Source organism: Pleurodeles waltl, chromosome 3_1 (genome assembly GCF_031143425.1).
Source record: "Pleurodeles waltl isolate 20211129_DDA chromosome 3_1, aPleWal1.hap1.20221129, whole genome shotgun sequence".
NCBI lineage: Eukaryota > Metazoa > Chordata > Amphibia > Caudata > Salamandridae > Pleurodeles > Pleurodeles waltl.
In genome coordinates this window covers 968,184,807-968,206,077 of record NC_090440.1, presented here as the reverse complement: position 1 = coordinate 968,206,077, position 21,271 = coordinate 968,184,807, and the positions used below count along the sequence as shown (strand labels likewise).

The 21,271-nt window shown below is 42.2% G+C and overlaps 1 protein-coding gene across 1 annotated transcript in view; it reads right to left on the bottom strand.

Moving 5' to 3' along the window:
- Positions 1-20,094, bottom strand: part of LOC138284834 (uromodulin-like) — a 68,320-nt gene extending 48,226 nt beyond the window's left edge. Inside the window, exons 1-4 of the mRNA XM_069224022.1 lie at positions 19,938-20,094; positions 17,526-17,606; positions 8,343-8,432; positions 1,679-1,881 (exon numbers count right to left, since the gene is read on the bottom strand). Of these exons, the coding sequence (XP_069080123.1) occupies positions 1,679-1,881; positions 8,343-8,432; positions 17,526-17,580 (348 nt within the window). The 5' untranslated portion in view covers positions 17,581-17,606; positions 19,938-20,094. The remainder of the gene's footprint in view (positions 1-1,678; positions 1,882-8,342; positions 8,433-17,525; positions 17,607-19,937) is intronic.
- Positions 20,095-21,271: the final 1,177 nt, after the last annotated feature.

Here is a 21,271-nt window from a genome sequence, read left to right as displayed (position 1 = left end):
AGTCGAAAAATGGAAGTGTGGCCACCATTCTAGAAGTTCACTCAAAGGTCTCCACACTGTGCCTTCTGCACAGGCCCGGTTCTGCAAAGTACAGGCAGAGGGTCACCGTAAGACACACGCCATTCACAATAGTGCTGGCCACCCCGTATACAAATCTGCTACTCCACGTCCCCCTATAAATGGGGTATAACATCTGGTGTGCAATGATTTGAGTTGCACCAGACACTTCCGAACATACACAAATTGAGAAGGGGATTATGTGGAATTTGAAACTGATCAATGCAGGAACTTCACATGAATACAGTTCCAATTAGTCATCCAATTGTGACTCTAATTTTCCAGTTTTCTACTCCGTACCTCCGTGGAATGAGGCACGTCTGGTGTGCAATGACTTGAGTCGAACAGACAATTCTGGCCATACAAGAAGAGTTACCAATTCTGTACCTACCTGAAATGAGGCACAATGTCTGGTCTGGAATGACTTGAGTCACACCAGACAATTCACAAGCACAGACAACAAGAACAAAAGAATAAGGGGCAAGACAACAAGCCCTTGGAGAGCACACTTCAGGGGCCACACAGCAGCAGGCAGTCAGCTGGGCCTGCCACTATTCAGGGAAGGTGAGCAGTCGTTTTCAATGGCAGTAATTCCTCCTCATGCACAGCAGATTCCTCTGGCAGTGTGCACCACGCAATACAGTAACTCCTGTCATTCATCCTCACATTCACATGTGTATCTCTAGTTTGCTGCAGTATGGCACCAGTAGTTATACTGAACTGTGCCTTTGAGGTTCAAAGGGTCTCACTTTGAACCACAGAAGTGTCCCCTAAATTTCAGTCCTGTCTGCCATGAGGCCTTGGAATGCTAATCTTAATCTTTAGTTAGGGACATGATCTGCCTTTGAGAGGCCAAGTACCAAAACCTCTCCCTCCACTCTATCAAGCCAGGCCCTCAAATGGCAGAGGTCTGTCATTTTGGTTGTGTGCCCAAGGTTTATAGCTGTCACTGGGGAATGCACCGATGTTCTCCCCCAGCCTCCAGTGTGGACTAAAGTCAAATTAAAAGGCACACACTAGAAGTGCCGTTTCTAAGTTATTTTTGACAAAATCACCTTTACCATAGGAAGGTGTTTGTCAAGGTGAATCAAATGATATGAAACAATATAATGCTGCTCCACTGCAATCCACTATTGCAGCTAGGAGTAATGTAAACTTCCCACATGTTAACCTATGGGCAGAGCGGCTCTCATGGGTAGTGAAAACACACATAGGCTTTCTTCACTCCCTGGGCATACGTGCCCTTGCACACCTACACACCTGCAATGGCAGGCTAGACACATGCTTAAGAACACCATAGTTGCAAGTGTGCACATACAGGCCTGCTATGAAAGGCTGGTGTCATGTTTAAGAACACCATAGGTTGAATTTAGGATTTATAAGATTTTTCTCCTATAAATCTATGACTTTGGCAAAGTTTTAAAAGAAACACTTCACGAGGTGGGTGGAAGGAAACATAGCCAACTTTGCACACTCCTACTCCTTTCATTTTTTTGTCCTGCAGTGATTAATGATGGTAGCCATTACAACCGCTGGAATTACACTTTCTATCACCCATCCTGGGTCCTATTTGTATATCCTGCTATAGTCAGAACAGGTTACCCGCAGAGTCCACTCTCACCATCATGGTGGTTCCACAGGATACTGATGTGTTGAAGATGAGAACAATCTGAGATATGCTTTCATTCATCCGGACCCCGACACAGCTTGGGTCTAAAAGGTGCAGGTTAGATGAGTCATACCCACTCCTCTCTAGTTGGCATTTGCTCACGCTGATCTTTATCTGGCCTGACAAGCACTGCAGACTCGGGGTAGGAGGCATACCTATAGGGAGACAAGGGCAGCATGTCAGAATCACTAGAAGAAACATCAGCCAGAACATCTCTGAGGTTACATGCAACTGTATCACAGTTGAAATAACAAAACTACCAAAATAATATATCCATTGCATCACCTAACAATATGGGGTTAGTATATATGCCCTATTCTTAACTCCACATCTACTTATCTAGTTATACCGTGCGATGTTATGGTGAAGTTGATATAGTGGATCAACTTGCTGCATGATGTTGTGTTAAGGTCGATAAAGTTGCTATACTTTGCGATGCTGTGAAAATGTCATTGTAGTGGATGGAATTGCTTTGCAATGTTGTAGAAAGGTCAACATAATGGATGGACTTAATGGGTGATGGTGTGGGAAGGGCAATATATTGGCTACAAAAATTTGTAGTAGATATTTCAACTACAAAATATTGGTAGAGCACAATCTCAACCCAGAGACATTGAGAAAAGAGCAGAGAATGACAACACATAAAACTATGCAAGCATAGGAGGAGCAGATGTGACATTAAGGGGGTTATTATGAACATGGCAGGAATCCCCGTCGTGTTCATGCTAGCGGTCTTATCTCAGACTGCCAGCCCCCTTGAGACGCCGCCGGCTGAATAGTTTACATTCTGCTGGGCGGGACATTGCCGATGGCTCCACGTGGAGCCGCCATCAAACCCGATGTGCGGTGGGTGCAGCAGCACCCGTCGCGCAGATCACTGCTCGACGGGGCACTGCACGGGGGCTCCTGCACTGCCCATGCAAGTGCATGGGCAGTGCAGGGGCCCCCAGGAGGGCCCCGGAGCACCTCTTCCACCAGCCTTTCCCTGGTTGGTTAACCCACCAGGGAATGGCTGGCGGAACAAGGGTTCTTTATCTGTCGGATGAAGAATTGCGCCATCGCCAGGCTTCCTGTCGGTGGTAGATTCTAGAAGTAAATTCTGCCGCCATCAACATGGCAGTCTTGCCCGCCAAGTTCATAATGAGGGCCTAAGTCTCCTTTGACCCCAATGATATTACCAGTGTTAGGAATTGGGTTCCTGGTTGGAAGAAGTATGCACCCTGTCCAAGCATGAACCAAAATCCTAGAGAGGGTAAATCAATTACACACCATAAATTAACCTGTGCTCACCCTCTGGCAGCTTGGCACAGAGCAGGCAGGCGCAACTTAGGAGGCAATGTGTAAAATATTTGTGCAACATGTAAAACAACAAAACAGTGAAAATACCGCACAAAAAGATACCACACCTGGTTAGAAAAATAGAGCTTAATTTAATGAACAGAAAAAGACCGAAGACCAAAATGACAAACATCAATAAGTAGAAGTCGAGCGATGACTTTTAAAAAAATTTGCACATATAATGCTTAAAAGCATGAAGTGCCAAATGGAGCTATCTGGTCGTGCTAGGCTGGGTGTGATCTAAAAAGTCAGACTGACCGGGATGAAGCGTGGGTCGGATACAGGGACCAACCTTATCCAGCTGAAATAGTACCTTGTTGCGTCGTTGACAGAGCCCAATGCGCGGAGCAGCGAAGGTGATGCATCGGCACCAACCCGGCTGGATGGAGGCAATGTGTTGGTTTTGAGCCGTGTAAACTGACATGCGTCATTGGCTGTTCTTTAGCTATGTAGGGGACACATCATCATCGAGCAATGCAGCCAGTGATGTAATGTTTTTGTCCTCAGCAGCCATGCATCAGCATCAAGGAAAGATGTGGTTGTTCTGACCAGCGTATCAACAGCGATGCATGGATTTTGTAGTTGCAGCACTTTATACCCACTTCTAAGGTCCCAGGACTGGATTGGCATGACTTAGCAGGGCAAGACTTGCAGCAGATAAAGTTCAGGTGCTGTTGCAGGATGAGGTGAAGTCTTTGATGTCCCTTAGACTTCAGAACAGAACACAAGCCAGCAAGCCCTCAGAGTCACTTTGGTTCTGGGGATGTAGAGATGCAGGTCCAGTCCTTCTTACTCCCGGGCAAGGAGGCCAGAAGGCTGTAGGGCAGGCACAACAGAGCAGGAATCCAGCAAAGTCCAGCAGAATCCAGCAGAGTGACTGTGAGCAGCAGTCCTTCTTCCTGGTAAAATGTCCTCAGGTCCAGAAGAGTACTGATTTGGTGGGGTCAGAAGACCAGTTTCTATACCCAGGGGTGCCTTTGAAGTGGGGGCAGACTTTAAAGAGGGTCCTTTAAAATGCACAGAGTCCTTGCCCTTCTTGCCCTGGCTCACTACAGAAGTTTTTGCAGCTGTTTGTGTGGAATCCAGATACAGCCCATTCAGGTGTGTCAGCTCCTCCCTCCCATCCTGCTGAGGATGGCTCATCAACATGCAGATGGCCAGAAGTGCCCAGTTGTCACCCATCAAGATGTGTATTCGGAAACAGGCAAAAGGCACTAGATGGTTAAAGTAAGAAATGGCAACTTTCTGAAAGTGGCATTTCCAGAATTACAATTTAAAATCCGTCTTCACCTTAAGTTGTTATTTTAAATTGTGATTCCATAGACAAAAAACATGGGGATTCCCATCCCTTTCCAATTGTAAATTGAACTTATAAAATGTAATAAGGCACTCCCCCCAATGTTAACCTGTGGGCTAGATAGGCCTTGCAGCAGTGAAAAACGAATCTGAGAATTTTTCACTACCTGAACATGTAAAACTAAAAAGTAGATATCCAACTTTTTAAATACACTACATCCTGCCCTTGGGGCTGTCCAAGGCCTACCTTAGGCTGACTTATACGTATTAATAAGGAAGGATTGGGCCTGGCAAGTGGGTTGCCTTGCAAGGTCGACATGGCAGTTTAAAACACATCCACAGGTTCTGCAATGGCAGGTCTGAGTTCTGTGTAAAGGGCTACTGAAGTGGGTGGCACAATCAGTGCTGTAGGCCTACCAGTAGCATTTAATTTACAGGCCTTGGGCACAGGTAGTGCACTTTATAAGTAAATTAAATATACCAATTGTGGGTAACCAATGTTACCATGTTTTAAGCAGAGAGCACAGGCACTTACGCATTGGTTGGAAGTGGTAAAGTGCCCAGAGACCTAAAGCCAACAAAAATTAAGTCTGCAAACAGGTGGTCAGAATGCAAAAAAGTCAGAGGAGACCACTCCAAGGATGCCAGGTCTAACAATAAGGTTTACGCATTTTTCCACCTGTAACCCTTCAAGAGCCTCTTGTATGCTAAAGAGCAGCTAGGAGAAAGGAAGGAATCGAAATTCCCAAAAGTAAACATAACTTATATAGCTGTGTTTACATTCTCTTACTGTTGCTATTTCCATGAGCCCTGAGAGGAGGGACAACAAAGGCAGAGCCCTGGTTACCAAGGATAAAGGCAGGGTAGCTGGTTATTATCAACTGACGTCAAGGCGTACAAGAATTCAGAGGGCGCTGTCGTCTTGGTTCTTCCATTTTACAAATGTTCTTCTTGCCTTTGGCTTTCTGGTGGGGCAGCCTTCCTAGAATCGTGGCCAGGTTAGTTTCACGGAAAGAAACCACAGTGAAGACAGATGCTTTTTAGATAGTGGTATGTCAGATAGCTTTTTACCAGGCTGAAAAATAATTATGTTTCTGCCTCGGGATTAGTATCTTCCAGTTGGGCCACTTTTTTGAACAGGTCGACTGACAGAATGATCCTCATTCTTGAGTTCAGGTGTGTTTGAGGAATACCTTGCAGTACGAGCAAATACCACAGGTTCTTGACAACCATCAGCATTCCGAGTGTCACATTTTACTGCCCTGCTTGATTTCTATTGTTTGGCTCTTATTCAGGGGTATCAGAAAGGTTTAACTTAGGAATGTACCAAGTTATGAGGTTATTGCGCCACTAGCTCTTTGAAAACTTTTTTCCATTTTGTTCTCACGAAGGTTGAGAAATTTCAAGAAAAATGTAGCTGCAAGAAAATTCTGGAAAAATCGGTTTTGCGGGAAACAGCTACCACTTTTAGGGGTTGTATCCTGTTACAATTTTTTTGTTGGAAAAAGTTATAACAATTCTATTGTATGACGTTTTGGTCGCAGGTGATGATTTGTAAACAGTGTTGTTATGTGGAGTTCAGAAATCCCAATAAGAAGGGACATGGAAAATGAGGCTCTTTCTGCAAATGGGAGGGTGAAAGGGAAATGTTGCAGATACACACAATCATATTTTCAAGCCCCTAGTGCCACCGGAGTGCCACTTTTTGTGATGCTCCCGTGGTGCTGTGCCCTGCGTCATATTTACAAGGCAGCGTTAAGCCATTTTTTGTGGCTTAAAGCCGCCTTAAATATGGGCCCTCCATGCAGATATCTGGAGACAGGGGCATGCAATCGGTGTTGCTGTGGGTGCTCCACCACAACACCCATTGCTTTTTGACACTGCCCCAGATTTACAACGAAACATAAATCTGAGTCAGCGTCAAAAACTACCACCACCTCCGGGGTGGCATAAGAGTTGCGCAACGAGGAGAAATACTTTATTTCTCCTTGTTTTTTCTTTTTCCTTTCCTATGTGTGCAGAATTCTGCAGCACACATAGGAAGAGCAAAATGCCATGAACGATTGTTTATGTGCAGGAAGGGACACCTAAACAATCACTCCCTGCAGTGCAGGCACTCTTGCCCTGTGGTGCAAAGGTGCCGGAGTTGGCACTAGGCAGCTAATTTTAGCACCAGCACAGGGGTGTGTCATGTGTTTGTAAATATGGCGCATCCCTGCGTTTCTGAAGTGAAACAGCGTGGCACTATCAATTTTGCCACAGTGCTGCGCTGCGCCACTTTCTTGTAAATATGCCCCTCAGTTTTCTGAATTTGCCTAAATCCATTCCGTCAAATGAAGACACACCATTTCAACCCTTGGTGGCTTTGAGGAAACACCGTAAAAGCCACTTGACAGCTACATACCTTAATTTCTCGCTTACATAAGGTCCTCTATACTTTCCAGCGTTTGGCTATGTCAGAAATTACCCAGAAATCTCTTCAAATCACAGAACAGCCGGAGGAACACATTTTCTCACACACCAGTGCAAAAAGTGAACAATTTTGACCACTTCTGCAGAAATGTATATTTCATATTGTTAATATTGACACTATACAGATTACTCCCTTTAGAAGTTGTATTTGCATTTTACATTGAAATTTTTAAGGCCAAATTCAAGGTGGCCTTAGAAATTCGGCAACCTGCAAAGAGATGGGTCTAGTGAAGATACTTGCAGGCAGAAAGTGAAGTTTGACTACCTTCTTTCTGACAGCGTCAGTGATTGTTGCTAAGTGCTTATTCCTCACCTCCATTTTTTTCTTGATGTTCGATAATTTCTCATATTTTAGCAATTCGGATAAGGTTTAAACTGAAGGAACATCATAATTCAACTATACTGAAGAAACTATGTAAATAAGTGCAAAGGTAAGCAGTAAAATAAGCTTAAAAACTGCAGTCTTAAAGTAACTTTTTTACATTTCGTGACACTCTCTTAAATCAGCAGAATGTTATTCAACAGCATTTCTAGTCAATGTAAATTTAAAAAGGCACAGCAACTTAAGTCTTTGTGATTATAGTAAACCAGAAATTAGCCTCTTTCAGAGCTGGCCTGGCCAGACAGGACAAAGAGAAAATCCCAGGTAGGTGGGAGAAAGCAGTCTGCTTTCAATTGTCTAGGTATTATGAGTGCACCATGGCAAATTATTCTTTATGTCACAATGTATGTATTTAAAGGCACGGTTCCAAAATGAGCAAACAAATTAGGGGTTTTTGGGATTGTGCTAGGTGCTCGGATCCTCGAGAATGCTAGAAAGAGATCAAGCAGGAACATATTTAATGTCCTGAACCACTTAAATTCTACTTCAAAACTCGCAACACAGGCAGTAATTTGAGGGCCGTACAACATAGAAATATTAGCATTGCTTCTATCGTACTTCTCGGAATGTCACTATTATGAAGTTGGAATGTCGTGTTCAGGATGCCTTTATATGTCAAATTAAGGATCGACGGTAATTCGATAAACAACATATGTGCGCAGCGTGGGAATGCCTCGGTTGCAATTCCTTGGACGGTACTTTTTTAAGTATGCCTTGGAATAAAACTTTCAGGATTCCGCGGAATGCCAGATGCGAGATGTGCGGGACTGGAGACAGACTCTACCTTGCCCGCGTGTGACTAATAGTATGTGTCAGATATGATGAATCCTCGATGAGTCATAAAGATTTGATTCAAACACGGTCGCACATCTCTCTGTGTGAGCATGGATGGAGAGGGTGGGATGCAGCGAGCTAATTGGAATTTCTGTAGCGTTTCACCCACCGCGCTGCACATAACCACAGAAGTGTGCATGACCTCATGATCACATTGGGTGAATTCATCTTGAGGTGATGAAAACAACGAAAGGAGAGTGAAGTTACAGCTCTGGCAAACGTGTACAAAACCGAAGGCCCAACTGGTGTTAGCAGCAGGTGCTCATGGGAGTTTGATTCAGCTTTTCGTGTTACCTGTTGAATTGTACATGGTCAGGTTGCAGTTGCAGGTGTCATTGGCTTCATCGTATATCTCATCTGAGGAGCAAATATTCTGGGCAGAGGCTGCAGAGACAGAGAAAAAGTGTGAGTTAATTCAGGTAGGCAGACCCCACAATGACCTAGTGTTTAGCCTTGACAGTAGGAGGTGTGGCACACACAAGCACGCAAGCGTGGTGGCATACAACATGGATGTGGAATCACCAAAGTGCCAGAGGTGGTGGCATCACACATGCTTTGGCCTTAATTACTGCACAGGAAGTGGCATCATATGATCTTTGACCCTTAATCATTCCATGAAGTGCTGTCATGTGACCTTAATCCCGAAGACATCACAATAATTAACATTGCTAAAATTCCACACAAAAAACTGCCTGATTAATAAAAACAACTCAACACAGAAAAATGTCTGCTATAGATATCATGTATTTTAAGGTGCCAACACGATATGCCAAGGGAACATTTACTTAAACTGTATTGAGTGAGCAAAGCATGCGAGTCTGACCTCTTCTAGAGGATATCAGGAAATGGGACGGGGTGAAGGGTTCTTCCCTTTGAAAACATTTTGGGAAAAAATGTGCTCTAATAGAGCATTTTAAAAAACACTTTTCCGATAAAGTTACAAAAAAGGGCCATACGCTCTGAAAAGACACTCATTAAATATTCAAGTCCTTCTATGATGTGTCAAGCCAATGCACTCTAACAGTCTCAATTAATTGACCACCCTTTTTTAAATGCCTCCATGTCTAAAAAGATTACCTTTATTGACAGCATCACAATTTTGTCATGGATGTCCGTTTAGCTCATTCATTACCTACAATATACCAGTACCATTATTTTGCAGTTACTGGTCGTGCATGCACTGTGGGTAATTTAGTTATGGATGTCGCTGACATATGACATGGTCGTCCTCCCTTATGCAGAGAATTTCCTCCAATAGCCGGTGCCAGGCACCCCATGCCAGCATTTAGCTGCGATGTGCCAGCACCATCACTTTGCTGTGGGTCGCCAATAAGCAGCTACTGACCACAGTAAACCAGTTTGTTATAGATGCCTCTATAAGCCAAGAAGTATGTCAGATCCAACGGTAAACTTGCAAGCATAATAATACATTCTCACTCACGTCATTTACATTCACTTACACTCATACTCTCGCTCGTTCGTTCTCTCACTTGCACACATTTATTTTAACTCACGCACACTCTTACTCTGACTCACTTATTCCCACTCACTCTCACTTTCTCGCTCCCAGTGACTCTTAGACTCTCTCATTCTCACATATTCTCATTCACTCTGACTCACTAATACACTCACTCACTGTCATTCTCGCTCATACTCTTTTTAATTCTTTTGTTTTATTTTAAGGAAAAAAACAATACAACGAGTCAATTTAAAATTGTCAAGATGTTATTACAGTGCAGGACATAGAGCATGATATCCACATTCATTCAGCACCATGCTGGTAACCGCTCATAGAACACGACACAATTATAACATCTAAAGGCAGTGATTTTTTTAGAGGGATACGTTTGTGATGGAATGGCACCTTGTAACACTGCGCACATCAATTAAATCTTGTCATACACAATACTTATCAACAAATATCCTATAATGCTCTGCATAAAGGCCAGTAACTTCTGTGTGGTCACTCTGTCTCCTTTAAGTGGGTGGGCCTAACTCTAATATGTGTCTTGGTTTAGTTTTATATCCAGTAGGGCTTCTCCGGAAAAATCAGAGTGGACTCTATTTGTCTCTATGTCTGGGGCTATAGAGCAGCATAGTCCTCTGCTATTGTGTTGCTTACTGTGATGTGTTCACAGCCAGTTTGTTATCATCTGTATTGTGTCTCCATGCCAATGTAGAGCTGTTCTATGTTTGGTGAGCAATACGACCAGTGCCGTGAATCTCCTCGTGGTTGCCGGAATTATTCTGATAAGACGAAGCAGTGCAGGTAGTGCATGCAGAGTTATCCTGTGTCATTTGGGGTTTATGATCGAAAACCTTTCCCCAAAATTGGAATACAGGTGCATAAAACCAGGCCATGTGGACCATGCCTGCATTGTCTGCGCAACAGAGTGGACATTGATGCAGCAACTTGGGCCTATTCTGTGCTGCAGGGCTGGCTTTAGTATTGGTTGTCCCCGGTGCGACAGTGTTCGTTGGCAGCCCCCAGTGATCAACTCTGCCATGGATTCCCTCACTACCACCCTTAAACAGAGCCACCTAAGCCCCCAAAACCACTCTCTCTCAGATGCATTTAATTCGTTTTATAACATCACTCATACCAGTTTAGGGTACGGTGTCAGAGCACACAGACAATCAATCTTACATTTGTATATCAGCATATAGGAAATGTTATATAAGACAGATGAGTACAAGGTATAGGAGTCACAGCATGTATATTGGTAGGCAGTATAGTTTGAGTGCTTTCTCTAGAGAAGCACAACCTCAAAATTTAAAATGTAACACCATGGTTGAGGGTTCTCTTTAATAAGAAGAATTGGGGACAAAATCATAACGCTCTAATCTATACCTTGCTGTTTGCATGCAGCTCTTTGATGACAGTTAATAGCTTACTGTTCTATGTTAGGATTTTAACGTATAAACTGCACGTAACAAGAGGATATCTGTGATAAAAGCAATAACACACTGACCTTTTTTACATTATATTCACTTTGTGATCTGCATAGTGCACTTTCTTAGCAGCAGACATAGTAAGCCTTGGCATTACCTTAAGATGAGTCAAAACTTCCACTAGACAGAACTCCGATCTATCTCCAGAAAGAACATTATTACAGTTTTACCTCGACATTTTTATAGTTGGCTGAAAATAGCTGGAAGCTTGGAATGCCAGCAGCAGCTGCTTTTAAAATCATAATACGCTTGCAAGCACATCACCACCACCGAAGTCAGCACCCGGTGCAATGGCACCGGTCGCACCATCCTAGAGCCAGCCCTGCTGTGCTGTTTAGTTGGTGTGTGGTAAGCTCGGCAGACAAACTTGTAATGTAGCAGTTTATGTCTGTGGTTTATAGATACTGCCCTGGTCTCATGGCAGAAGTATTTTCACACCACACCCCTGAGATAGGCTCCTAAGCATCAATGGCATAACAAAACTTAAGGAGATTTACCACAGATAATGTAGAAAAACACAGCACATTGCAATGTGACGAAGATGTCATATAACCGGTGCCTGAACTAGGTAGCAATGGGGCAGTAACAGAACATGGGGCTTTTGCGAATCACAAAATATCTATTTCACATGTAACAGAAAAGCGAATCACAAAATATCTATTTCACATTTACAAAAAAGCTACGAAGAGTGCATTTTAAAGTCTTTCCAGAAACTTCATGACTATCACAAGGCTCTGACCTTGCTGCTCCTAACAAGCACTAGAATTTCAGGCTCCTCTATTCTAAACTATAACGTGCTCTGGTATCCTAGCGCCGAGACACTCCCAGCACGTAAACAGACATTTAGCTGAACACAATCGACCTGACACAGGAAACCAGAAACCCTTCATTCTTTCTAGTCAAACAATTTAAGAATGAGCACAGCTAATGCCGAGACCTGCATCACCTACAAGTTTGCCCTCTGAACGGGTCAACCCACCACACCATTCTGGGGATCGTAAACTTAGTGACACTAGCTTGAGAAATGAGAGTCTCTCTCATTAAACACCTCTGAATAAATCACTTTAAATGTACTCCACGATATGTTATCTACATACTCCAAGTGCTTATATACAGCACCACATACAGTGGACTTTAAAAACATAGTCCCCGTGAAACATCGAGGATTGTCTGAAAGGAGCTTGAATGTGGATGTTTTATTCCTTTCTGAGGCTTGTATCACAATATCCAATGTCTTAAGTTAGCTCAAAGGGTTGAGCCTCTGCTACACACATCGTGTGTAACTACTGCAATACAGATCTTATTTTGAAATCCCAGCAGAATTAACTGAGCATTTAGGCCCATATTTATACTTTTTTAGCGCCGCATTTGCGTCGTTTTTTTTGACGCACAATCGGCGCAAACTTACAAAATACAATTGTATTTTGTAAGTTTGCGCTGTTTTTGCGTCAAAAAGCGGCGCAAATGCGGTGCTGAAAAAGTATAAATGCGGGCCTTAATCTTTCTAGGGTCGGTAAATGAAATGCCTTTGAATCACTAGCTCCATCTTTTAACTAACCCTGTTAACTCTTGATCCTAAAATCCATACTGCCCTTCCTAAAGAGTGCAGACAGACACGAAAAAATATACAGAAGTTCCACCATGCTTGCCTTCTGATTTACACAAAATGCAAAAAGTGTCTTTTTAGGTTTCGCCTGCACAGCGTTTGTGCTGAGCTTGTGAACTCTATTGGTAATATATATATTAACAAGAATTTTCAATGCAACGGGTCTTGCATTTGCTCGAGTTAGAGCTTTTAGCATTGTAAAGAAAAAAAACGCAGCGGGATCGCGCTATGTAAAATACAGCACGATCACGCAGCATGGAAGATAAACAGATAAAGTAGTCCGACCTCAGACTGAAAACATCGAGCCTTGCATGTTTTTAGTAGTTTACAGGTGCTGTGTAGGTGGGCTAAACACCGGAAAAGGCATGACGTGTGCATGCCTTTCACAATTGAAAGCAAGCGCATTTGAAAAGGCAAGCCCACAAACCAATGTAAGTGACTGAGGTGACATGGGTGTGGTTTGAAGCCCAAAGAGAGATTACAGAATGTACAGAGCGCTTTGCGCTCGCCCATAAAAAGGGTCGTGCCCCTTGCTATTTATTGGTTCCTGAGCTTGTCACTTAGGTCTCCTCTGTTTCTATTGGTTGCAGCATATTTCCTGCATTTTACCAAAGCTTGTCTCCCTTGTTGTTTCTCTTATCAGGTACCGCGGCCCAAGTACTCATTCTCATCCACCTCAATCGGTGGAATTTATTTTATGAGGGAAAGGTTGGACAGCATTTACGGTTTACCTTTACCTATCTTCCCCTGGCTGCAAGCATTAAATATGTGTTTGATAAGAATTCTATGGCAGCACACATTTTATGATGTTTGTTGGCTACATGTTGTTGCTTTATCAATTTGTGTCAGCACGCATTTCCAAAGTCCTTAACAGCTGTCTGATTTTCGGGGATTCTCCAACACATTTTCAATAATATTCGATTCTATCTCTGATGACTTGTTAGTCACATCAAGCACTTCTTAGAAGTGCCAGCAACTTTAAATCCTGGTTACAACGTTGTCTTTCCCCTGTCCCAGTCTCACCTCTCTTCCATTTGCTTCAATGGAGATTGAATCATCCTTCCTCCATTGTTTCCACCAGATCTCTTGTCACCAGGAATTTCCAGAAGGGCTGTGACTGTGCCAAAACCCAAAAAGACCTATAAACTATAAACTGTTGATCCATTTGGAAATACACCTTTGCCACAGATAGCAGTATGTTGTTAAATATGCTTGACATTTTTGGACCGCATTTTCAAAATATGGACTAACTAGTTGTCAGACAAAACATGTATTTTTATGTCTGCACATGAGATTTACACAATGATGTATTTTTGGGAAAAAAACAGAAATTCAAAACCTAGTGCTTGGATTATTAGTATGTTTTCACAGGCTCTCCACTTGTGTCTAAAGAGCTCTATTCGGCACATTCTGCTCCCTATTATCTCTATAGATATCACCAAAGCAGTGGGGTTCAGCCGAAAGTAAATAATGCGAGGTTGTCCCGGCATTAATAATTAGGATTTGTGAAGCTGCTGCACAGACAGAATGTTACCATCTGCTACTGAGCTTAATCTGTACATAATAAGTATTCTTCAGGAGTTGAAAAATGTTGAATTATCTCACCGAGGACACATTGGCAATGCTGTAAAATATATCTTCATTTACAAAAAAAAACAGATCACTGCCTGTGTATATTCTTGTATCTTACAGCCATAAGATGCTTTGGGCACTACCGAATTAGATCATGGAATTTTTACACGAATCCCCCTGCCAGGCGAGAACAGAGGCACATCTTATTAGCTTTCCCTCCGGTCATTTGGCAAGCAAACAGGGAATAATATTCCTATTTTTGTTGTATGATCTAATATGCAATATGCCATTCTCCTTTTGACATGAGCTACATCTGATAACAAATTTACATTATGTAAATGTGAGGGGCAACGTTTGTTCTCGAACAAGTGAGTGCAAGTGAATAATGCCCATCTCACCGCTTCATTTTTCTTTGTAATTGGTCCTTGTGATGTAGGATTGTGGTAGTGCTTCAATTTGTGACTATTATGGACCTTAGGCTCGGATGTAGAATTTGTCTATAAACTATTGCACAAATAGATGGGTTATCATTAACATTACAGGCATCCATAACTGCAATATATGGAACACTACAGAGATTTTGTGAAATACCCATGTTGTGCTTTCTCTCACTGCGAGGCTACTTGAACAGCAAGAAGCTTTACCTACTGTGTTATGAGTAGATGGTAAATGGATAGATGATGGATACCTGTGTTGAATGCGGGTGGGTTGACTGAATCTATGTTGATTGCATGTTTAATGGATGGGTGTTTAAACTACTCTATTCCTAATACACAAATATCTGAAACCCCTGGCTCCAAATGAGGGAAAGTATCTTCAAGTCAGGCCATAATCACAAACACTTGAGTAACTAATTCAGTTTATATATTACTGTCCACCATGGATAAAAACATTGTCAAAGGCACATAGATTTGATATAGGCGATCTGCATATTTAAAAAAAAAAAAATGTTTCTAGCCCAAATGGTTCAAAAGTTACCACAAATGCAGTGATGCAGTGACGTGTTGCCCTGCAGAGAATGCCCTTTGTTAAGCTGGACTGGTTTTCTTTCTGTTGCTTATTGCTATATTTAGGTATTAAACTGGTGCTAATGAGGTGCAACCAATGCCCAGACAGTATTATCAAGTTTAAAAACGACAAAATATTGAAGTAATATTATTACAAGATGTGCTTCATTATGATGCATAATTTGCCTTTTCTCACAACATATTTTACTCAACCTTGCCTCATAATTTGTCCCACTCCTGCAGCATAATTCGAGTGGCCCTAGCAATACCTTAGGTTCTAAGTGAGATTGGAAATAGCATGGGCTATTGTGACCACAAGAGCACCATGCACGCTTGCCAAAATGTGAGTGAATGTCTGCCAAACAAAAAAGGACCTAAACATGCATTTAATAATACCGACACTGTTTTTTTTTAAATATTAATATGCAGTTTGTGAGCAAACGAAGATTTCAACCACGGGATGGCAAAATAAAGCTTAAATTCATGGCACACAAGCAAAAAATAGAACTTCGTGGCTGGGGCCAGACATTCTTCCGCAACAACACCACCACAGCTGTAGGGAAAGGGGCGCTTCAGGGAACAGCGAAAAGATGATTGCTTTGATTGTGGTGCACTACGTTTCTGTATAGTCATTATTAGCCTTTGAGAGTTGCAGTAATAACCTCGTCTCCAACTGCGCTGCCCCAGATGACATCACGCTGTGCGTCCTCCTCCGCATATAATCAGAAAATAAAGGGCGCGGAAAACTGCGTAACAATTTATTCTGATTTTAGTACAGTTTGTGACATTATAAAATAGAAGATATCACTCACACTCACTCATAAACATACAAATACCTACCTGCCCAGTGATCCAGACACATATAATTTGCCTTACAATGGACTATGTGTTCTAAAACATCACCTAAATCCACCACTCACCCCGGTAGTGTACGACAGACAGTCCTCGCATCACATATCCAACACATTTTCATAATCAGCTTCTAAAAAGTACCTTCCACCCAAAAATACTTTTTACACACCACCTTTCAAAATCTACTTATCATTTGCCTTGCTCAAACAGAACACGGAAGAGAAAATCACTTACACTGTTGCATAGATCCCCTACACCCCGCAAATCTCCTCCACATTCAAAGCTGTTCTTCACAATTTTGTATTAGGGCCAGTTTTATATAGCGCCAACATCCCAAAGGTACAGGAGCACTTTATATTACCACCAGTCACTGCACAATATATTGTTTTTCTCAGAAAAAAAAGTCATAACACTTTTACGGAGATTCTTTAACTTATATTGCACAACTGGTCACCAGGCTAAAACTCACCAAAAAAATAATCAATCACAACGATGAAACCTATGGCATTTGCAAATGCTTGTTTCTTTATCACCCTCCTCACCAACAACAGGTCGGGTCTGTACTCATTCATTGAGACAAATAAGACGTGTTATATTCCCGCAACCGCCTTTGTCATCACAGCAAACCCTTAAACATTTAGACTGCTGGATACCATTAACTCTAACCCCTCCATAAAAACATTGCTTCTCCTACAGAGCTTAATTTGCAGAAGAATAAGTGCCGGGGCATAACCGGTGTTATTGCAACTACAATTCAAAACAAGGGTGTAATATTTAATTTATTCCGTGCTTTCAAGAAGCATGAATCGCAGCCTTTAGGTATTACTGTTGTGGAATGGAGTGATTAGGTGTACATACCTTAGGTACTCCTGTACATGAGGATATTGCGTCGTGTAATATTGTAACTGTATGTACAGAGCGCTTACTACTCTTCTATCCCTGACTAGGCGTTGAAGCCCTTAGGAGGTAAACATGCCAGCCTCTGCTGAAACTGAAAATGAAGATTTTGCAGTTCAAAGAGGAATAATTTTATTTACCTGTATACTTAAGTTAGAATGATGACGCTTTTAGTGTGGGCAAATGAGAAACACGTTCAGAAATATGTGTACGCTGCCTAAAGAACAGTGAATCACCTTTTTAAATAGGGAGCTCTTACCACATACTTCTGTGCTACTATTAGGGCCGTATACACAGGTTATTTCATTGATTTAAAATACTTGGCCCAGAGCATTAAAGGTATTAAAGCTTTATGTTCTGGTGGGAAGAGACATCAAATACTGCATGATAAATATTGTATTAAAGGAAGGTCTAGTGGTAGACTGGATCAAAAAAGCAGAACAAACAGTTTTCCTTTGGACCAAGGAGAAAGTGTGAGCATATTAGGAAAGACATGTCCCCTCCACCCAAAGGTTGTAGGGGATCGCAGAAGGAGGACACATAGATGGAGAAAGAGAAGCTATGCAAAGTCAGAGTATACGAAATCCTCACCTGTGGGTAAGAGACAGAGGCTGAGGGCCAATCCTAATCCAATCCATATCATCATCTTCCAATCTTCTGTTGTTGCAGCCTCTAAAAGATAACAGTTTTGTGTTAGGGCAGTGGTTCCCAACCGTTTGACTTCTGTGGACCCTCCCTCTATCAATACTGAAACCTGGGGACCCCCACTGAATCATTATTGGAATCTGGGGACACAAAATTGAGTCATTTCTAAAAGCTGGGGACCTAATCTGCTAATATTACTGAATTTTCTAAGCAGCAGTGGACCTGACTCTGCAGTCACGTGATTGGTGCATACTATGCACTAAGACCCAGTTCTTCTCTACTTGAAGAGCAAGGCTTTGTGGGATAAAGCCCCCTTATTCTTTCATAATTTGTCATCTCCCTGAGTGCCCGCCAAGATCATCAGATCCAAATACAGTGGTCAAATGCACCATGGCAAGTCGAAGCAGGAGAAGCCTACATGACAAACCCTCAAGGATTACTAGCCATGGAACAAATTGTGCCCAGCAATGAGATCTGACAACTTTACACAGGGTCTGAAATGTATTGAAAACGACCCTCTTCAATGAGGATTTAGGAATATATGTTAGAACTTACACACTGAAGCCTTGGGGCTCTGGAATGGAACTTGCCTCAGAACTCAACACTCCTCAAACCAAGACTGTGGCATTTTTCCCTTTCAAGACGAACTATTTCCCCCTGTAATTCACAAATTTCACGCGTAACCTTTTCAAGCTCTACAGGGGTGTACTTTGAAAAGATTGAACTCACCATGGAGGAACATGTCAAACTGTGACACAGTTGTATATCTGTGTCCTTCTCAACCACCTAGTGCAGTAACATGGGTGCAAGACGATGGGTAAACTAAGCACAACCCCACAAATATAAATCGTAAAAAATAAGTGCTAAAATAAAAATATTACATTAATAAATATATGAGTGAAAATGTATAAATAAGTAAATAAAATACAAATTAAAATGCACAAAAAAGCATTGATAAATATATACATCGACAAATGAAATCAGTAAACATGCATGAATAAATAAAACAAGTAAATACACAAATAAAGATTATGTAAATATATGATTGAATGCATATAAAAATACGTAAATAATAGGTTCAAACACAAACAAATAAATACATTATTAGATGAAATAATGGCCTTGTTTGAGGCCCAGCGGCTCATAGGTTGCTACCGACACAAACTATTCTGGGAAATCCATGTGGTGCTAGGATCTTACCCAACAAGACTACAAACGTTTAGCATTTGACAGCAGACAGACTTTCTTCTCTGCTTATTTTTAAATGTGATTTACATAGCTCTTCTCGGTGGTCCATGCATTTCTTATGGGAGAAGTGCTTCTTTCTCTGAGAAAGACAGGCTGAGGTTGTGGCTCAATATCAAGGCTCAAAAGCTAAGAAATAACACCGTGCACACGTCCGTATCGAGTGCACGCGCGTATCAGGGAACTGCACTGTGCACGTAAATTCGTCTCTTACGGGTCGGTTTGCCGCAACTTGTGTACATCATAAATCCTATGTAGGACGACCACAATGAAGCACTAATGGAGTGCCCCTTTACAATGGAAGTACGTGCAGTATAAATGTCCCTGCTCTACCTGTTATCTTTCTGCAAATTGCACCAGGGGATGTGCATCAAACCTTATGACAAAACTGTGAGGCACACATAAGTGCAGCATTTTGCTATCACATACACACGAGTGGGAGGGCATGAGATCATAAGTACCAGATTACCCAGGGGCGTAGCTTCAGGGGGGTTAGGGGTGCTACACTTCCCTAATGTATTTTGTGATACATAATTGGGTACAGGCGTTTTCAGTCGGGTTACTCGGGTATGGTGCGGTTCCTGTTGGATTTCACCATGAATTTTTACCACACAGACAGAAAACGCACACACACACTCTCCCTCTCTCTGTTTGGAAAGACTTCAAAATTGTTGGTTATTTCACAAAATAATGTGTTTTCTCTGTCAGTGCCCCTATCAATCGCATTCCTCTCCCTTTCCACTGCCCCTTAAGCCCTCTCACCTATCCCGCTTGTCGTGTTATGCATTTCAGCGTTGTGTGCCCAGCGTGATTGTTAGAAGTCCTGAAGCTCACACCTCCCCAATTTTACTAACCAATGTACGCCCTGAGATCAACAAGGATATTTGGATACCTATTTCGTCACATCGCAATTTAAACAGACAAATCATTAAACAGGAAAAACCCCTTCCAACCCAGAACATTTCATCCGATAACGTATTTTACCACCAGATTAGCCATTTTAAAAATAATGTATCCTAATCCTATCAGATAATTTGGCAGCTAATGCAGCCTATCGGATAATGCAACCTATCTAATAATGTATTAGAGGAAATAAAGAGAGTTGCTACCCACCGAACAATACACCCCAGTCGTCGTCGTCTAGTGATTTCTGGTGCTGTCTCAGCGGGACTCTTTCTTCGGAGTTGCCCAGGAAACTCTAACTTTACAGAGTGCTCTAGAAAGACCTGTTGTGAGCTCGAAGAAGGAGTAGAAGATGTTTAAGTATTTGAGGGCGTGTGTCTAATTACAGGCTTTAGGAAGTCGCAGAGGAATTTCTTCGGAACTTGACGTAAATCCCCCCAGGCCTATAGGTAACGCACTGGTGGCGTCCGTCGTAGTTGGTCATAGGAGCTGCAGCGAGCACAAGTGCATGAGGTGGCAGTTACTCAGCGGGTGGTGGTCAGCATTGATGCGTGAATGGTAGAGCATAACTTCTGTCCTGCAACGTGAAAACGCCTGACAATGCCCGACCGTGACCAGCGTTGGTCACCCTCCATTTTACTATAACTACTGAACAAGTCCACGAATGTTTCTACTCGCAGAAATAAGGTTTTGTCGTTATCACTTTACTCTCCCTCTACTTTATGTTTTCTTTCAGCTTTTGGCAGTAATATTATTTTAGGAAGAGAAAACACAAACTGTTGGGCAGGGGGAAATGACGTACCACTGCACAAAATGGAGGTAGTAGCTAGTATCATTATTTTTATGAACATGATCAAAGGCGTGGAGGAATGTGACCAGGGCACAAGTCCTAAAACAAGCATTCGCAATGCAAGAGGTCTCCCATATTAATTGGCATCTTTTGACAACGGCGCCCACGAAAAAAAAAAAAAAAAAGTGAGTGGAAACTGAGAAAAGACTACTTAACAAAATAAAATAAAATAAAGTTAGCTTTAAAAAATAAAACTTTGCAATTTTGTTTGTCCTGCTGGGCACGTTTTTGCCAGTCACAAGCTTTCTGTTTAAGGGGAACTGGAAGTTAGAACAAAATAGTACTTTGATCAGCTGGGGAGTAGCGGAGGGGCGCTAATTAGGTTGAAATCAATTATTGCTTGCTCCCTGCTCCATACAGAGGAATGGAAATGACGCCAGACATGCCTTGATGAATTACAAGGCTGTAAAGAAGAGTTCCACGCAATCCAACAAATGGTGAGCGACAGGCAGGCTCCAAGCCCTTTACTGAACACAAGTGTCTCGTATGAAAGACACATGCGCTAGTGCATGCATTCACAGGCTCGACCCTAAAAAGAAGTGGAGGGACTAACTGTAGAAGCTAAATTATTCAGCACCCATCCAGGATACAAACGACCGTTAGCCAGCTCTTCTGGGTAAACATAAAGAATTTATTAGAAATAGAAAGACATGTACATGGAGACTGTGGCTTGAAATGCTAATGCCAAGCAGTC